Source organism: Neodiprion lecontei, chromosome 1, assembly GCF_021901455.1.
Source record: "Neodiprion lecontei isolate iyNeoLeco1 chromosome 1, iyNeoLeco1.1, whole genome shotgun sequence".
Lineage (NCBI taxonomy): Eukaryota > Metazoa > Arthropoda > Insecta > Hymenoptera > Diprionidae > Neodiprion > Neodiprion lecontei.
Genome location: NC_060260.1, coordinates 9146680 through 9162433, shown reverse-complemented (window position 1 = coordinate 9162433; position 15754 = coordinate 9146680). Strand labels below are relative to the sequence as shown.

The following is a 15754-nucleotide window of genomic DNA, read 5'->3' as shown; positions in this document are numbered from 1 at the left end:
AACTTTAATTTAACGCAACATGTAAGTAATCAAAATTTAGAAAGTCGTGGAAAAGAAAATGACGAGGAAAATATATTTTCGAATATTATGAAAGACAAGTCTTTCGGGTATCTAGAACAAAATGCAAAAGCGTTCTACACGCGTGTAAAATATATGCGTACGCGTATGGACACATATTTATTTACACACGTGTAATATAAATATTCACCGTGATCGGGACACGAAGCTTTGACAAAGGGCGTTTTTTTTTTTCTTTTTTTTTTTTTTTCATAATGAAAGCAAAGGACACAGGCACATGCACATTCTGTTTATTAATCAGGATATCGTAAAACAAAAGTTTGTTAGTGATTTTAATTAGTTTTCCAAGGACATTTCTGCAGATGGTTACGGAACGCTGCCTTAATTATTAACAAATATATAATATATAATATATAATATATATCGTGTATGTATAATGTATATCATAACGCTCCGATTCTAGTTTAGCCGTAGCACAGACGCATAAGTTGCGTTTATAACATTTTATCGTCGCCGTCATCATCATCGTCATCATCATAATAATCATCGTGATCATCAACTCATCCTCAAATAATCTTAGTGCGTTTACAGTAATCTGATTACAATACATTAATTAAGTCGTGTTTTAAATATTTTACAAGTTCTTATTACATTTACGATCCTTTAATAAGATTATCGTTAGATTTCACGTATTCTCACGTATATTAATAATAACAATAATATTAATTATACACGGTCAAGTATTAACTGCTAGAAATCGATGCGTCAAGTTCCACCGAACTACGTTATTAACAATAATAATAATAATAATGGTAATAATAACAATAGTGATCAACGCCAATTATTATTATTATTACAATTGGAAATTTTTATATTATTACGTTACCTTAAATTACCTTTTAAGTACGATTAACTCAGGATAAACATATATATTACCGATTATAATATAATATATAAAAAAGTGGCTAACATAATTAATTACATCGCTCCCTTATCGCTATATATATATAATAATAATATATTATATTTCCAATCGCCGTTATATTATCGGAACACAATCGGCATTAAAATTCTCGATTTCACGATTTCTTTTCAATCTGTAGTGCCGATGTTGTTTCAGAGATTCTCTCGCAAACTTGTTAACTCCTATTTACGCTATTACAATTACGTATTGTACCATTGACTCGTCTTTTTTTTAGTTTTTTTTTTTTATGTATAATCGAATTTCGCAAGCCGTGTTTTATTGTTTTTCAGGGTGACGCTGTGACATGCAGTTTAATAAATTTTAGCCAGTTTTTCTGAAATCTATAGCAGTCTCATTTCACAATTTCGTTTTATTTCAAGTTCAGACTTGAATTGCTGGTTAATTCTCACAGATTTACCGACGGACTATTTCGGTGAATTTAATCCAGATTGAAATTTCAGCAAGTCTTCAGAAATACTAAGATTTCAGAAAACTGTTGGATTAATATGAAAATATTTTTTTTATCTACATCGGGGTTAACGCGTCAATCAGGATTCACATCGGCTGTTAATGAAACCAAGTCGTACGACTGGAACCAAAATTGAAAAATAACCATCCTGCCTTGAACTTGTATATATTTAGCAACTTAAAAAATACTCGATAATTAATTTCGTGCAGCTTTCATTTTTGATTTTTTTCTGTGCTTTCGATATTCCATATTCATACGGTAAGAAAAAAATAAACGATTGGTAACGGCTGGGATTTTTAAATTATATTTAAAATCGCATTCAAGAATTTGATCAAGTAAACAAAGTACCTTGAATATTTTGAAAATATTGGATAGGAAGGAAACAAAAAAGTTTAAACGTTCAATTATCATCGAAAATAATCGACTTCTGAATATGTTATTTCGAGTTTTGTTTCGTTTGAAGAAATAAATTATAATCAAATATTTAAATAGCAGTCTTAAATTGGAAAATTTTTGTTCCGGGTTCAAGGGCTGAAATATTTTCAATCCCGCGTTTGAATAATAATATCGATGATCTTCGAGCCACCTTATCGCGTGTTTACACAATGCAATACACAATTCACAAGATATTAATTGAACAACATTACGTTTACAATGTAAGCCTAATACTAAGTGTCTATTTTATACGATACGCCGATTTATTTTCAATTAACCGCTTTAAATATATGCATGTATTATTTTTGCGAGCAATGTGCGTGTGTATATTTTTCATTTTTCATGTTTTTTTTTTTTACGTTTTTGGTGTTTTTTTTTTTCTCTTTCCTTCTCTTCGATACATTATGTACAAGTATACAATATTGTAAGGAAATTGCATCGGCAGCTGCTAAGAATAAGAACACTTTGGTTAATAATTATACACGCCGCGTTTATGCATAATAAATATTATATTATACGTACATATATATGTATGTATATATATGTAAATATGTATATATATACCGTATGCATACAAGTGAAGTCACATACACGTGTATATTTATGCATATTAATAGAATAATGTACGTATGTAACGGGAATCAATGAAAATCCATCATTATGTATATTAATTTACGTTTAAGAAAATAATTACTCTTTCCGATCAGAGACGTACGTTGTATGGATAGAGTCGAGATTAGCTATATTTATGTACCATAATCATAGCCTATATTCATCTACGGGCAATCAATGCGTCTGCAACGTTTACAAGAGAATCTCCAGATATTGTTTCCCCCTCCCCCCGGCCCTCTTTTTTTTTTTTTTTTTTTTACAATGTCTACGCGTTGGTATATACGATTTATTGTTAGATAAACGACACGTAGTGATTTAAATGCGATCGAGAATTATTTTTATTATTGTTGTTGTTGCTGTTGTTGTTATTATTATTAATATTATTATTATTATAAATAACTTTTACACAAGGGGCAGTATTTCCAAATTATTCATGCGGAAATCTCGGGGCACACCGATCAATATGATTAAAATATTTATTACATTTATTTATACGCGCTTATGTATATATTTATATCGTTGTACATAATTAATATGCTCATCCAGGGCTTAATTAAATAATTTATATCGTGTTGGAAGAAATGTTTTTTCTTCATTTGGCTCGATAAATTATATAATAAATAGGTGGAATTCCGAATCGATGAATTTTCAGAAATTTTCGACTCAAGTCGGTGGATCGAAAAATGATTTTTCAAGTATGTGGGCATTTCTACCGATTAAAATGAAACGGTGATTAAAGGTACAAATATTGATTTATCGTACAACGTGCGTCAAGTTTGAATTCTACAAAATCGATCGTTCAGAAAAATTGTGTAAATACAATTTTTGAATTTTGAATATTCGTCTCAATTCCATCTCGTTGATAAATTGCAAATAAATACGAAATTCGGTGAAGTTGCAGACTTTGTATAAAATATTACCGGCAACGAAAATCCGGTTCATAATTGGCAGGAATGCCCATATAATACATAACGCGTCAAATTAATTGCCAACAGCTGATCGTGCAGCTCGACACTGTCCGCATTAATTTAAAAATCACTTATATATGCGTGTGTGTGTGTGTGTGTGTGTGTATCACATGTACCATAATAAATCATGATCATCATTTACAGATACATGATAATTACAGAAATACGAATCGCGATAATTGATTAATGACTGGAACGACCACTCTACGTTGTACACGAGTATAAGAATTTCGTGTCATTTTCGAATGATATGAGATGATATGATGCGATGTGATATGACGTGTGTAATGTTATGCAATACGTGATATGACGTGACAGTAATTATCGTGATAATGCGACGAACAAATAATTTAAATATTCGAAAATTTTGCAAAAACAAAAACAAAAAAAAAAAAAAAATCCTACAACAAACGGAGATAATGAAACACAAACTTCAACTGTGAGTTGACACGAAGTTAAGGATATTACTGATCGTTTGTATTTTTGACATTGGCAATGATAAATAATGTTTCAGCGTTCAAACACCAAACATCGGATCATGTAATTTAACAAACAAGATTTTCAAAAATAATATCATATTGCGGCCACATCCGACGTGTGGAAAATGAACGCACGTGTCGTAAGCTATGCACTCGCTGATTGGCAGCATGCATGATATTCGTATATTTACGTATGGATAATTCTTTTTATGTCATGTTTCCAACAAACCGCGGTTACAGGCATCGAAAATTCACCTTACATCACGATTACTCAAATATTAAACATACCATGCCGTTTTTATTTCATTATGTATACCTATATTACGCAGATCAATATTATTTACATCGATTATATTAACGTTAATATTATCATTACCTTCATTATTATTATTATTATTATTGTTATTGTTGTTACTACCGTTATTAATGTTATTATTATTATTATTATTATTATTATTATTATTGTTGTTGTTGTTGTTATTATCATTATTATTAAGAATAATCGAATGAGGAAAATAAGTTTAAATTTCTTACCATAATATTATTATATTATATTATATTATATTATATTATATAATGCCTTTGGACGCTGTGTAAATTTTATCACGAAAATTCATATACGAATAAGAGATTTCACCATATTTCGAGTACGTATGCATGTATATAAGTACAGTTTTATTTATCGAAGTCACTGTAATGCTGAACCATAATTACAGGCTAATAACAGTCACTCGTTTCTTTTCACCGTCTTCTCACTTTCTTCCACTTGTGTTTTTGTTTACAGGGGATTGAATATCGTTAAAGATGCGAGGATGTTGTTGAAAAACGTAGCAATTTTCTAACGGGACTTGCGCGTCAATGCGTTATTATCTCTCTTATCGAAATATAAAATTTCCGTCAAGGTTTATATTCATTTTTAATTAAAGGTTTTTTAATTAAAGGGCATGCAGAGTTTGCCACTTGAGTTCATTTTCCGTCTTAGTCGATCGTAAAAAGTTACAGACTCATTTGAAAGAGTTTCAATTTTCAAAGACGCATTGAAAAATTTTTGCGGAGGTCGTGAGTCCGGAGAAAAGCGATTTCTCGTTTCTTTTTACTAAAGAATTCGGTTTTCGATGGGTTTTTTTTCCATCCAAAATTCACTTTATTCTGTACTGAAAATGCGATGCATTAATGTAGGGAATGTGTTTATTTGGAAGCCCCATTGTTCCAAATAGCGAAATTACAATTTTACCGATTTCATTTTACGATGAAAAATTTCTTGCTTTCTTTTACTAAGACTCACGTTCTTTACTATGTAAATCGAAGTTCTTCCAATAAGTGAGTAAAGATCAACAGTCTTAATCGATTTAGCTATCTAATCTATGACTACGATATTTTATCGTACATATTACGCCGTTAAATAATGATACAAAACGTGAAAAAATTATACACTTGCGATAATCAATTATACATACGTATGATAAATTTAATAATACGATATTGCAGCTCCCTGCATATGGACGCGTTAAAATTAGCCGTCTGTTTTCATTCGGATTCGATTTTCATTAGTTTTTAGTTTTTGCCTTTCGTCGATTTTTCTCATGAGAATTAGAAAAATAAGAGGCAGAAAATTTTTTCTCATGAGAATTAGAAAAATAAGACGCAGAAAATATTCTTGAAAAACGATGATTTTATACACCATTCTTTGGTCGAAAGCAATCAGTTTGAATTAACAGCAATTCATATTAAAATTTGAGGCAAATTCAGAAGTTAAGCCATGAATGAGAAATATTTATTAACAGGCTTTCATCATTATCGCAGCTTTTACAAGATTTCGTAAGAAATGATAACGTTGGTCGGACGTAATCGGCAAATAATTAGTTCTAAAATATCTAATTCTCGAATCTGTACAACAAAAATCGAAACAACAGCATTTAAATCGCTTCGGCCTTTTGGTAAAAATTAATTAACCCTATTCTAGGGTGGAGAACAGAGGTAACATAACCGGTAAGAGTAATTTTTACCCCGGCAAATGAAGGATCGTCGTAAAATCGCTTGTCAAATACAAAAACGAGTCTTATCGAAACGCTCGAGAATATTAAAAATAAATGTATCAAATCCGCCACGAGTGTTACCAAACTGTTTTCCACCCTTATAATATTACTTGAACAAAAATAAAGGTACAATTATATTTATACAGCTAAAACCCGCCGAGCTAATTGGATACATAAATCTCACAAAGTGCCGTCCAATTACACGTAAACCGTAAATCGTTATGTATTATCCATATCGATAATTGGATTGGAAAACCAATGCTTGGAAGAAAAGAAAAAAAAAAAAAAAATTAACAAACGAACCATTTCTTTTTTTTCCTTTTGTTATTGTACTATTTTCTAACTATTATTCGTCACAATTCCGAGGAGTTTGTGTGCGTGTTCTGCTGAGAGTTCTCCAGGTTACACGGTGTGCAGTAACCGTTGGGTTAATATTGTCGGCCTTTAACCTTTTGACGGGTAGATGGGTGGGTGATGGGTGGGAGGTATTGTGTTAGTTGTTAGTTCAACTAGTTCGATCCCCACGCGCCAACCTGCGTTTTTTGTTCAATTTGACTGATTAAAATAATTCCGTTAGTCACTCGCACGATTTTGTGCGAGGTTTGTTTCGTTTTTTTTTTTTGTGCATTTTTTTTTACTGAAAATTTACATTTTATGTCGTACACGAGTGTGGCGATTAAACTGTGTAAGACAAGGCGATTGTGAATTAGTCATCGGGTTTTTTTTTTTTTTTTAACACAGTTAAACGACGAATCATTGCAACATATGTGTACAGATTGAATAAACTTGTCAACTTTTGACATCGAATTTTTGAACCAAAAGTTTGAAGAGCCTTTCGCGATCGAAAAAAAATGAAATACCGAGTCTTTTTCAATGTTTCAGTTTCGATACTCGAGTGAAGGAGTTAAGATTTTGATTTTCGAACCATTTCGATCTATACATTTTGTCAATCTCATCGACTTTACACGCTTTATTTTCCTTTCACATTTTTGCAATTTTTTTGTCCTCTGATTTTCGACGCGTGTTAATTAAAATACTCAGAAATCGCAAGAACGAATTGAATCTGTAACATATTGAGCACAGTAAATTCGTCGATTCCACCTTCCATGGCCCTTAGTTACTCGTATCCTTTGATATTTTTTTTCTTGAATAAAACATCCGCCAGTACCACCCACTAATTAAATTGTCAGATGACGAGCTTGAGAGATTTTTGTCTCGTATAAAGTGTAAAAAAATTATTCCTTCATTTATACATTTGTTTTTCGCTTCAACTGCTTAAGAATTTTTCGTAATAATCCAATGACTTTATTATAGATCGAATTTGAATAGAAATTCAGCTTTATATTCAATCGACAGATATTCTGGAAGGACGAAAATGAAAAACATAAAAACAAAAATACACAAACATATCGCCAAGATCGATTCAAAACATATTTTATATTCCGTATATCCAACAGTTTGCAAAAAGTTTTTTATTATTTACGAAACGGAAGGTAATTACGAATATTGGTCAAATTTCATTTCGTTAATGCTCGAAGTACGTAATGTATTGATTTCAGCTTATAGCCGGTTGGAAATGTTTCGTTATTACGTGGAAAGGGTACGAATATTCATGGGGCTAAGAGTAAAACAAAAAAAAAAAATAAAGGACAGTGACAATGACAAAAACCGAGTAAACAGAGATGATATTTCCTCACGGAGGAATGTTAAGAGCGATTCGCCCAACTTCTTACCATGTTGCCAGGTTTACCGGTGTCTCCTGGTCTTCCAGACTCTCCTCTCAATCCCATGGGACCCTGGGAGAAAATTCAGAAAGAAAACCGTTGGAGTAAAAGAAGAAAAAACGAAAAATTTCACGAAACGGTCAACTAACGGAAAGAAAAATAATTGACAATCCTAGGCGAAAATTTGTTAGAATTATTCGACGAAAAACTTTTGACGAATCTTGAATTCATTTGGTAATTATTTTACATACACTTGGAATTTTGAAGCTGTTAATTATTTTGCCACCAAATTCTAACGTGCTTTCTTTTATTCGTTTGTAAATATTTAATCGGATTTGAAGTCTTTGATATTACATTTTAGAAGTTCGTCGTTAAAATTATTTCTCCGGTTCTGACGAAATAGAAAATTCGATTATTTTATCAACTTATTCGTTTCGCGAAATCTCTGCGCATTTATTTTTGAAGCAGAGATTTCTTTTTTGCTATAAATTTGAAACTGTTTTATATACGTACAGGCAGTCCCATTGGGCCAGGGTCACCCTTCGTTCCTTTTTCGCCCTGAAAAGTGACAAAATATAGACTGAAACTTTTCCGCTCTCGTGGGAAAATTCTACACGCCATATATCGTTGCTCGTTTCGAGTGAAAAATAAAAGACGAATCGATCGCTTCGAGCCAGTTCAAAAATGAGTCCGAAAACAGCCCGATACTGTGAAATGTGAAACGGTTTGAACTTATGGGAGAAATACTGACAGGGTCACCCTTTGCACCGTCGTGACCTCGGTCTCCCTTTATTCCAGGTGGACCCTGAAGTCCGGGAACTCCAGCTGGCCCAGGAGGCCCAGGTGGGCCCATTATCTGAAAATAGATTGCAATCTGATTGACGAGAAGTTTGACGCAACGAACGAAATCTGCCCGTAAAAATGTGTCCAAATAGAAATCTGATGTAAAAAAAATAATGTTTAAAAAGTGTCGTTATACCTCGTCAAGTTAAATATAATTAAAAAAGACTCTACGGTCTGAGGAAAAAATTTCAAGCGCTGAATTTAATCATAAATATAGCTTCAAGAAAAACAAAGTTATATTCTAATTCTTACACCAAAAAAATTCGTGTGTTCTGTTCGATTTCAACGAATGACAGTTTGATTTATTCGTTGTTGAATTCTCTATAAATTGTCTGTCAAATCGATTATTTATTGAGTTGGTTGGTCGATAAAAATAAATCTGATGCGTTTAACGTTGTAATTTGCAGACGATAAGATCGCGATTTTCTGATAAATACATTATTGTTGTCCAAAATCTAACTCAGACTATCTACGGAGAGTCTGTATACAAAAAAAAAAAAAAAAAAATCAGCTGTTGATAATAAGAAGCGGACAAGCAATGAAGATTTTTCGGTGAAAAATGATAGAATAATGTTATTTCTCTGAAATTGTTAAGGTAACGACGTGTTTACATTTAAAATTGAGCATTTTAAAATCTTTCCCCGCATTACGTAGACTTTTTAAGTTACATGCAACTAGATTAGCTTCGGTAACGTTTGGAATAATCTTTTGTTTAGTCAAGTTTTCGCTTTAATGCTTTTCGAACCTGACCGTAAGTTTCGTATATTCTTAAATTGCAAGTTTAAAATTGCACGGCTAAAGGTAATAATCGATGTAAAATTCGAAAATTCTATTTTGATTTTGAATCTGAATTTTAATAACTTACCACTTCGCCGGCGTTAACTTCGAAGGTGCCGTCACCCTGGAATGGGAGAAGAAAGGAAAAAAATTAGTTGGCTGCAGCACAGTGGAAGTACTCGGTGATTTTTTTTTCGATAAACTAAACAGTGAGGATTTTTGTATCTTATATACGCACCTGTCTTCTTCTCAATTTTTTGTACTTCTGTTGACGGGAATCGGGGCGACATGAAAAATTGAAAAAAAAAAAAAAAATGAAAAAACAAAAAACAATCGTTACACAACGAATTAAGACAAAGAATCGCGAAGGCGTTTGGCTGACGAAACTTACCGATTCTCCCTTTTCTCCCTTCTCACCTTTCTGACCCGGGTAGCCCTGTTTTCAAAATTCATATCACGTTAATTGTTCACGATTTCGATCCTATTAATATTAGAAACAAATCAAAAAGATGAAGCTTTCGTACCGGCGGTCCAGGCAACCCAGGGGGACCCATAAGACCCGGCGGCCCAATGTCACCGTATTCACCCTTTTCACCCTTCGGCCCAGAAAGTCCCTGAAAAACGTGATAAAAACGTGTCGTTAATTCTCTCCCGGTTTAAAAACCAAAATGGCAAATAGAATTGCGTTGAAAAATAGAGTTAAATTAAAAATTAATCACAGCAGTGTTACTTTGTAGATAATAAGTAGCAAGAAATCATGGTAGGCAGAATCGTTGTAAGGAAAGTTTACGAATTCCTTTCCGTCGCTATTCATATATAATAAATAATTTTCCAAGAGTACCGACCGGCATTCCTGGAGGTCCTTGGATTCCAGCCTCGCCGTTAAGTCCGTCACCTCCCGGAGGACCCTGAGGTCCAAGATCGCCCTTCGAGCCTAGAAACGAACGTAGAAAACGGAGTATTAAAAATTCGTTATTCTCACGGGGATCGGACTATAAGTGACAAAGTTTGCTCGCCCTGCAGTGAATCTACGACCGAGTGACAAATTACATATCCGAGCGGGTGTACGCAATGAAGAATAAAAAAAAAAAAAAAAAAGAGAAAAAAAAAACGAAAAATTAGAGCACATCGCGGCACGATCCTCGGGCCTGCGGCAAGTGTGGAGAACCTGTTTTCAGATGAAACTCATAGAGCTTGATAATAGGGTTGGGTGTAATATAAAAAGGTTTTAGGTATTGAAACGAGGGGGGTGACAAAAATCGAGTGACTTGGGTATTAACGGCAAGCAAAAACTGCAGTGATGATACTTTGACGGTTTTTCCTCTTTTTCCCATCCTCATTAAAATTCCCGGCTTTTCTTCAATCTACCTGGCGCGGCAGTCTCGCCCTTGACACCCTTCTCGCCGCGGTATCCGCGTTCTCCCCTCTCGCCCTTCGGTCCCGGCAGTCCCGGTTCGCCGGGCAAACCCCGTTCAATCACCTCCGGTTTACCGCCCTTGAAACCCTACAACGACACTGCAAGATCAGATCCATCCAGGCCCTTCGTTTGTACGGGATTTAGAAATGCCGTTGCGCCAAGCATTTGTGGGGCGGGGTTGAAGTTCCGAATTTGAAAAAGTCCCGCAGGCGCTCAACTCCGAATTATTTCGCAGCGAAACTCGGAGTAGAGAAATAAAATTTTGAAGAAACAACAAAGTTTCGAATGGTCGGAAATTCGAAGGCTCAATGTTCCGAAAATTAAAATATCCTCACACAGTGTAGTTTACTCAACGAGTGGGCGTAAAAAAACAGATAAACCAAAAATTTTAATTACCCGGATTCCGAACGTAAAAACGTATCGAACATCCAAAACAAAGAGAGATCAGAGTGGTGAAATTTCACTAAAAGCCAGAAATTCACAGAACTGAAAATCTTCGATCATTCGGAAATGGATGTTTCGTAAATTTGTAAATGTTCTCATTTTCGCGCTTTCGGAATTTTTGACTCGTAACATTGTCTCCTTTCGAACTTTGCACTTTCGGACCATTCGAAACTTCGATGTTTCTTAAAAGTTTGATTTTCTCTACTTGAAGTTTCGCCAACGAAAAATACGGGATTTGGCGCTATGGGAACTTTTCAAATTCCAAATTTCAACCCCGCCCCGCATTTGCGAGTTTGCGGCAAGAATAATTGAGAGTTACGCCTCAGACTCGGGAAGAGTATTTAAAGTATTGTCAGGATAGGATCGTTACGATAATTTTTAGCTACGTTATCAAACGATATGGAAAAATTATCGAGAGACTAAAGAGAAAAATAATAATAATCGGGAAAAATTGTATTTATTCACTATGAATGAAAATTCATTCGTCGATTTCGCAACATTGCTTCAGATGTATCAAGGTTCATTGGACATTGAAACTAGAGCTTGAAAGATGAAGAGTGAAAAGCTCAGATTATTGATACTATTGTGTCAGGTTCCTGGGATTTGAATTATTATTCGCTAATATTGTATTTTTTTTCTTGGAATTCCGAGGTCGAAATTTTCCATTTTTCTTCATCTTAATCTGTATCTGAGAATTGTGTCACGAGTGATAGAAGAAAACCGATTTCCGATCTCATCGGCACTTCTTTAGTCAAAGCACGAAAAGTGAACATTTGAATAACAAATTTCCCATGAAAATTTGTTTAATACACATCTCGATTTGACACGTTGAAAATACTTTTCACTGAGAACTAATCGATATTTTTGGAAGGTCTTTTGGTGTTAAGGTTGTACGATAATAGAGCCATAAAACCGCAGAAACCCGGCACGCCAGCGTCTGATAATCAAACATATTGAAATTTCACTTCCCAATAACTTAGCTTTACGGAGAATAAAAACTTCCGATTCTTCCAACTCATCATTGATTTGAACAGAGGATGAGAGCAAATTAAAATAGCAGAATAAAAGGAACATATGTAATTTAAGATCGAAGTTCAGAGATTGTCATAAATTTCTCGTATGTACATCAGTAGTAGCTTCATCGATGAACGTGAAAGAAGAAAGGCAATAAAAAATCCATATCCGAGTTAATTTTTATTTTTATAAATATGGGAGTGTAAAGTGAAGAGAGTAAAACGTGTCGGACGGTTAAACGATAAATTGAAAAATGATAGAGAGAGAGAGAGAGAGAGAGAGAGAGAGAAAAGCTACATAGATGGAAGTTGATACTTACGAGGGTTGCAGAGACGCGTGTATCGTCGCCATGTTTTTGTGAGCCTCAAGCCGTAGTAGGTATTAGTGATTACTGATTAGTAGATTGAACCAACAGTGAACACGCAGAAGGAGGTAGTGGGTGTTACTGGCTACGTAAACACAAATTAGTTACAAGCTACCTAGGATACGAGCTATTCAACACTTGTTACCATAAACATAATAATATATAACATACGTGTTATACGTACACGTTGTGTAAGTATCGCCAAGCTATTAACGTGTTAATTAATAAATTAATTTACTAGTATAACAAAAGGCTCGCCGCGAGTCCGCAAAAGACCTGACTTTCGCTATTTTTTTTTTAAAAACAAATTTCACTTAAGGTATTGTTCTATTTTTTTTTTTTTTTTTTTTCATCATCTATACTCATATTCGCCAAATGCTGCTTTTGCGGAGCGTCTGGCTTGCCTCGAAGTAAATGTACAGCAATTTTTTTCTTTTTTTTTTGCTACTCTACCACCAACACAAATTATACTTACGTTTTGATTTGGTTACAGGTATATTACACAATATTAGTTCGTACCTACGCCGTATATATATATATACACGAGCATTAGAAAATTGTTATTCTGAAAGGCTTTAGTGCAGATGTCCTAATCCTAGATTTAAATGAAAGTGAAAACGGTGAGCCTCTGAGCCGAGATTCGTGTGTCTTATACCGTGTTTTTTGGTTTTCTCTGTTAATGATAAATTAATTATATTATTTATTTATTTTTCTTTCTTTCTTTTGGAAACGTGCCATTTGCTGCCACCAACATTTTGAAATTTTCTTTAATCGGTCGTAACATTATTTCAGAGCAAGTATAAGGACGTTTAACGTACATTTGAGTGGAAAAAAAAAAAAAATTCAGAATCTCGATGTGGAAAGATTCCAATTTTTTTTTTTTTTTTTTTTATGATTTTTTATTTTTCTTTTACAGAAAATTATTTTCATCACTTTTTTATATTACCGAACGCGTTCAAATTGGGTTTTAGATGATACGTGAGGTTATCGCATCAACTCAAAGCATCATGCATGTCTTGTTTTTTGTTTTATAGTTAAAGTAAACTGTAATTTACTCCGACAGCGGTATTCGAGAGGGTGAGAAATTTTGAGGATATCGCGATTTATCTACGAATAAATGAATTCTCATTACACCCGAAGAAAAGGTTACGGTTATTGTTGCTGTTTTGATTCGGCGCCGCGGAATTTGAAATTTCTATGTAAAGTCGACACGAGTTTTGAAAATTTGATGAAAAGAAAATGAGAGTTTGAAAGTTTTACGGAAAATTCTAAAATTCAACAATGCAATTTTCAGTTCACGGCTGAGATTAGAAAATAATCTGTAACCTCAACGGATTTGGTACAGTATAAATTCCAGACTAAGCGTAAATATTTCAAATGTAAGAATTTTACATTTATTTAGATTTTTGATGTTATAAAAAACGATTAATTATTTCAGACTGTATATATAATTTTGAAATTATTGTTAAACGAGTTTGGTAGTAACGGGTACCGACAATTTTCCAAACGACGTATAAATAATATTTCTTCAAACGAATGAAACTAATTTGCAAATTTTATTATTTTTCGGAGATAAAACCTGGCGTTTCTGCCATCGTTGCCAAAAACCAGTTTCTTCGAATGGTGTGAAGTGGAAGACCGTGAGGAGGAATGATTCACAAGTGAAAAGGTAATCATTGGTAATGATTAAAAAAAAGTTTCAAACACCGAAAGTTTTCCTTGATTATTTACATAACTCTCGAAATACGCGCTTCGATCACTCAATTACAGCTTACTAAAGAGATCGGTTCGTCTGAAATAGATGCTTTTTATTAGTCTCGGGACGAGACAATCGAACATTGAGTATTTATCAAATTATTATATTCGGAAGCTGTGAACATCTCGTTTACAATACTAGCATTATAAACAAAAGTTTAGACATCGATGCTTGATTTCAAGCCGCTTAAAAATGTTTGAAAATTTCGTAATATTATTTCGACTTCACTTTAAAATATGATTAATTTTATTCAGAAAATTAGATTTTCCACAATGTTATAACTGAAACAGATTTTCTGTTTTCTCAGTATTAAATTTGATATCGCGATACGTCGATCACGTTCAATAAATGGTGCGGTGTTGAAAAATTTAAATATCCAACAATACCGAAATGACAAAAAAAAAAAAAAAAATGTTTCAGTTTTCCAGAATTTGCAGTTTTCTGAATAAAATGGCTCATCGTACTCGAGTTTTTATTAGTTATAAAATTTTCATTATTTCATATTACCGTATTTTCAAAGAGATCTTCGCAGTTGAGAAATACAATAATTTCACGAACACTCGACGCATGATTTTCCGACAACAAAATCAGCGAGAAGTATCATTTCCGTCGAATCGACCTGCTCAAATTGTCATGCACACGTAAAATTCATCCACGACAGGCATAAAAATCCACGTGCGAGCGTTTCATTCTCCAGTTTCTATTTCCATGCAGCATTTTTCTCGAGCGGTATTTACCAACAGGGGTTCAAACTACTCGGTGGTAAGGATGTCGGGAGGGATATTCTCAGTCAGCCGGGGTTTCGGAGGTGGTAAAAACTGCTCGAGGATGACGGTGCAAGGACGCACGAAGCGCCGAGCACCGGGGAAATAAGAAGGAGACGGAACGGGAGAATCGAGATACTCTTCGAGGAGGGCGTGGAGGACCTTCGGGAGGACCTGGAGGAGCTTACCCGCTTGCCGCGTTTCCCACGGGGGCCTTTCTCGCCGGGTAGACCGGGGGGCCCGGTCGGGCCCAATTCTCCCTTCTCGCCTTGGGCCCCTGCGTACCACGGACATCAAAAACATCACTATTTGATCCTCTCTCGGTTCATCGCCTCCCATTAATCATACCACAAATTACCGTTAACTCAAGGGTGCAACAATTTCACTATTATTCATTATCGTCGGTCAGGTTCGCTCAGCTATTCGTTACGGCTGTATTATTGCACGCGTAACGCGAGCTTGTTATTTTTCTCCCTCATTTTCTCTACCCTATCTTATATTTCATCGGTGTTCAAAGTGACGGGGCGTGTGGGAAAAAAAAGGAACAAAAAAAAAAAAAAAAACAGAAATAAAAACCATGCTTTGCTCACTGTACTAATCGACTAGTGATTAATATTTCAATGATACATACGATATTGAATTTCAAACATATTGCGTATTATAAATATGG

At 34.2% G+C, this 15754-nt stretch overlaps 1 protein-coding gene across 9 annotated transcripts in view; it reads right to left on the bottom strand.

Annotated features, from left to right (window-relative positions):
- LOC107226295 (collagen alpha chain CG42342) overlaps window positions 1–15754 on the bottom strand; it is a 173495-nt gene that overhangs the window by 6350 nt on the left and 151391 nt on the right. For 8 of the 9 annotated variants that reach the window (XM_046746436.1, XM_046746437.1, XM_046746441.1 and 5 more), the window contains 10 exons: window positions 15273–15361; window positions 10694–10829; window positions 10171–10259; window positions 9850–9939; window positions 9717–9761; window positions 9564–9590; window positions 9414–9449; window positions 8457–8561; window positions 8219–8263; window positions 7715–7777 (listed from right to left, as the gene is read on the bottom strand). In XM_046746436.1, coding sequence (XP_046602392.1) covers window positions 7715–7777; window positions 8219–8263; window positions 8457–8561; window positions 9414–9449; window positions 9564–9590; window positions 9717–9761; window positions 9850–9939; window positions 10171–10259; window positions 10694–10829; window positions 15273–15361 — 725 coding nt within the window. The remainder of the gene's footprint in view (window positions 1–7714; window positions 7778–8218; window positions 8264–8456; window positions 8562–9413; window positions 9450–9563; window positions 9591–9716; window positions 9762–9849; window positions 9940–10170; window positions 10260–10693; window positions 10830–15272; window positions 15362–15754) is intronic. The other variant, XM_046746444.1, reaches the window with a different exon arrangement.